Consider the following 2,500-nt stretch of genomic DNA (forward strand, 5'->3'; position numbering starts at 1 on the left):
AAGAGTTTCATCTGATTTTTGTTTTGGCTTGACGTAATGGTAGTCCATGGTTGACTTTTTTGAGTGCTGGGTATTAAAAACACATAGTGGGCATGTTTCAAACACTTTTTTATATATATGTTTTGGTTAAAATGCTGTTTGCTAGAATATTTAGCGGTTCCTAAATTACCTTAACTAGTTTGTTTCATTTTATTTCAATAATCCATTTCGGAAATATTGATATTCGTGAAGTTAGTTTTTCTCTCATAAGTGTGTCAGTGATTTAATGTGAATTTTCTGTAATTGCAAGACCTTGTCTATTCATAGATCTAACAGTCTATCTTTCATCTTTCCAATGTAATACTTGATCATATCATATTACTTGTGAATGGCATTAGCAACGATAGACATGAACTTTAAGCTTTTGAGCAGTAATAAATAAAAGCTGAAAAATTATGGGAAGGTAAAGAGAAATGTCTAAAACAATGTAAGTCCAATGACGTCCCACTTCGGCGTTAGCAACCGTATTAAATAATTTTAAAAACTAAATCGCTGCTAAAGCGTATGTTTTAATACTTTGCATAAATATATGTGTTATGATTCACGAAATCGTAATAATATATTCTAAACAACTCATGGAATGAGTGGGGCTCATCACCTATGGCAAACCAGTCCTTAAGTAGCAGGTCAGTGGTTAGCCTGCTGGTTTTAGGATTAGCTTGCCATGAGTTTGAAACCCACTCCAGTCCTTGAGAATGATGTGTTGTGGAGTGAGCGTGGGTGACGGTGTTGTACCCGGCAGGTGGAGTGAGGATCCACGGAGGTACACATATGCTGCCGGCGACGATGACTTCTTTCTCGATCACCAGTACGACTACGAAGCCGTCGACTACAACCGTCTCTTAAGCGAGTACTACGCTGCCTACTACGAGGCCTACTACCAGAGCTACTACAGGTAGGTGCTGCCCTTGTCTGCAACAGCTACTACAGGTAGGTACTGCCCCTGTCTCCTTGCTGCAGCAGTTACTACAGGTAGGTACTGCCCTTGTCTGCTTGCTGCAATTACTAGCACGGGTAGTTGCTGTCTTTATCTATTTCCTTCCACAGCTGCCACAGGTAGGTGCTGTTCTTGTCTTGTGTAGCGCTGACATACAGGTACAAATGGTGCTTGTCGAGATACTGGGAATTAAAGCAGGGATACAATTTAAGTATATGCCATTTTTGTGGGAATGTAGTTATTACACGCGTAGAGAGCAGAGGAAGATTCAACGAGTCCCAGATGGCTTCAAGCTCTTTGAGGAATGTGTTATATCTGAAGGTTCATAATGACCTCATACCAAACGAAATAAGTTTTGTCACTGTGCGATCCAAGAGAGGCATCACCGTATCCCGTAACCCCAGCCCCCTCTATCTCAACGCATACAAAAGAAATACTGTAGAACAGAATGCAGCATAAGTTTATATTGCAGTTAAATACCAGAGTTGATAGGTTAGGTTAGGTAAGGTTCGTCAGGAAACAGGACAAATGTTTCCTGACGCGGGTCTTAGTCAGATGATGACCCGCCTTTGGAGCTTTTGGTCATCTGACCGAGGCCTTCCGCTGGCTTACCGGTCCACCCCTTTAAAAATTATGGTCATTTATAACCATTGTTTTTTTTATTTGTACCAGAGTTGATGATTTATCGCTTGGAAACTAATTTTCCAGTGTGTCCAAAATATTAATTGGCAACTATACAGTACAAAATCAGTCTACACCTTTCCGAAGGCCTGGTCTGGGGTCGAGCCGCAGCGGTGACCTCCAGTGCGAAGCTTCCTTTGACCAAAAAAAGAGCAAAAAATCTGAAGCCGATCAGATTATCACACGAAATTCAACAATTTCAAATTTATTAACTGTTACCACCTAAAGGTGGCCCCTTGATATCAGCAAGGGGCTCTTAATCCGAGGAACTGAACTTAGTCTTTTTTTTTATCGAATCTGATCGTCTTAGACTCCAGCCACTATATGTTTTACAGGTGTACGTTTCACAATAATAATAATAATAATAATAATAATAATAATATAATAATAATGTTAGTAAATTCGTAAAGCTGCACCTAAACAACTAAGCCTAAAAGGCATAAGATGCTTTAGTCATTAAAAATTGAAATCGTTCAGCAGTATACTCGAGTTATTTCATAGAACAAAGAAAAAGCACTTCATTAAAAAAAATAAGACACGTTAGCATTTAAAAACTCCCATAACAATTCCAACTTTCTTCTAAGTAGGACACACCAAGACTCACGAAATCGTAAGACACGATTGCAAACAAACCATACCACGGGTGGGGATTGAACCTGCGGTTCGAGTCGTAAAACTCCAGGCCGACGTGTTAGTCACTAGGATACACCAATGTTGAAAGTCTGAAGTTGATCAAAAGAGGCTTTTTCAAGCTATCACATGAAAAGTTGATGGATGACACACTTGCAGCACTTGTGTATCTTTGTTGCTGAAACATTGCACATGCACTACCGCCGGCTTCAG

At 39.8% G+C, this 2,500-nt stretch overlaps 1 protein-coding gene across 4 annotated transcripts in view; it reads left to right on the top strand.

Moving 5' to 3' along the window:
- LOC138852343 (golgin subfamily A member 6-like protein 25) overlaps nt 1–964 on the top strand; it is a 94,920-nt gene extending 93,956 nt beyond the window's left edge. For all 4 annotated transcript variants that reach the window (XM_070082338.1, XM_070082340.1, XM_070082339.1 and 1 more), the window contains one exon: nt 782–964. In XM_070082338.1, the coding sequence (XP_069938439.1) occupies nt 782–938 (157 nt within the window). In that variant the 3' untranslated portion in view covers nt 939–964. The remainder of the gene's footprint in view (nt 1–781) is intronic.
- The last annotated feature ends 1,536 nt before the right edge of the window (nt 965–2,500 follow it).

Source organism: Cherax quadricarinatus, chromosome 7 (assembly GCF_038502225.1).
Source record: "Cherax quadricarinatus isolate ZL_2023a chromosome 7, ASM3850222v1, whole genome shotgun sequence".
Taxonomy (NCBI): Eukaryota; Metazoa; Arthropoda; class Malacostraca; order Decapoda; family Parastacidae; genus Cherax; species Cherax quadricarinatus.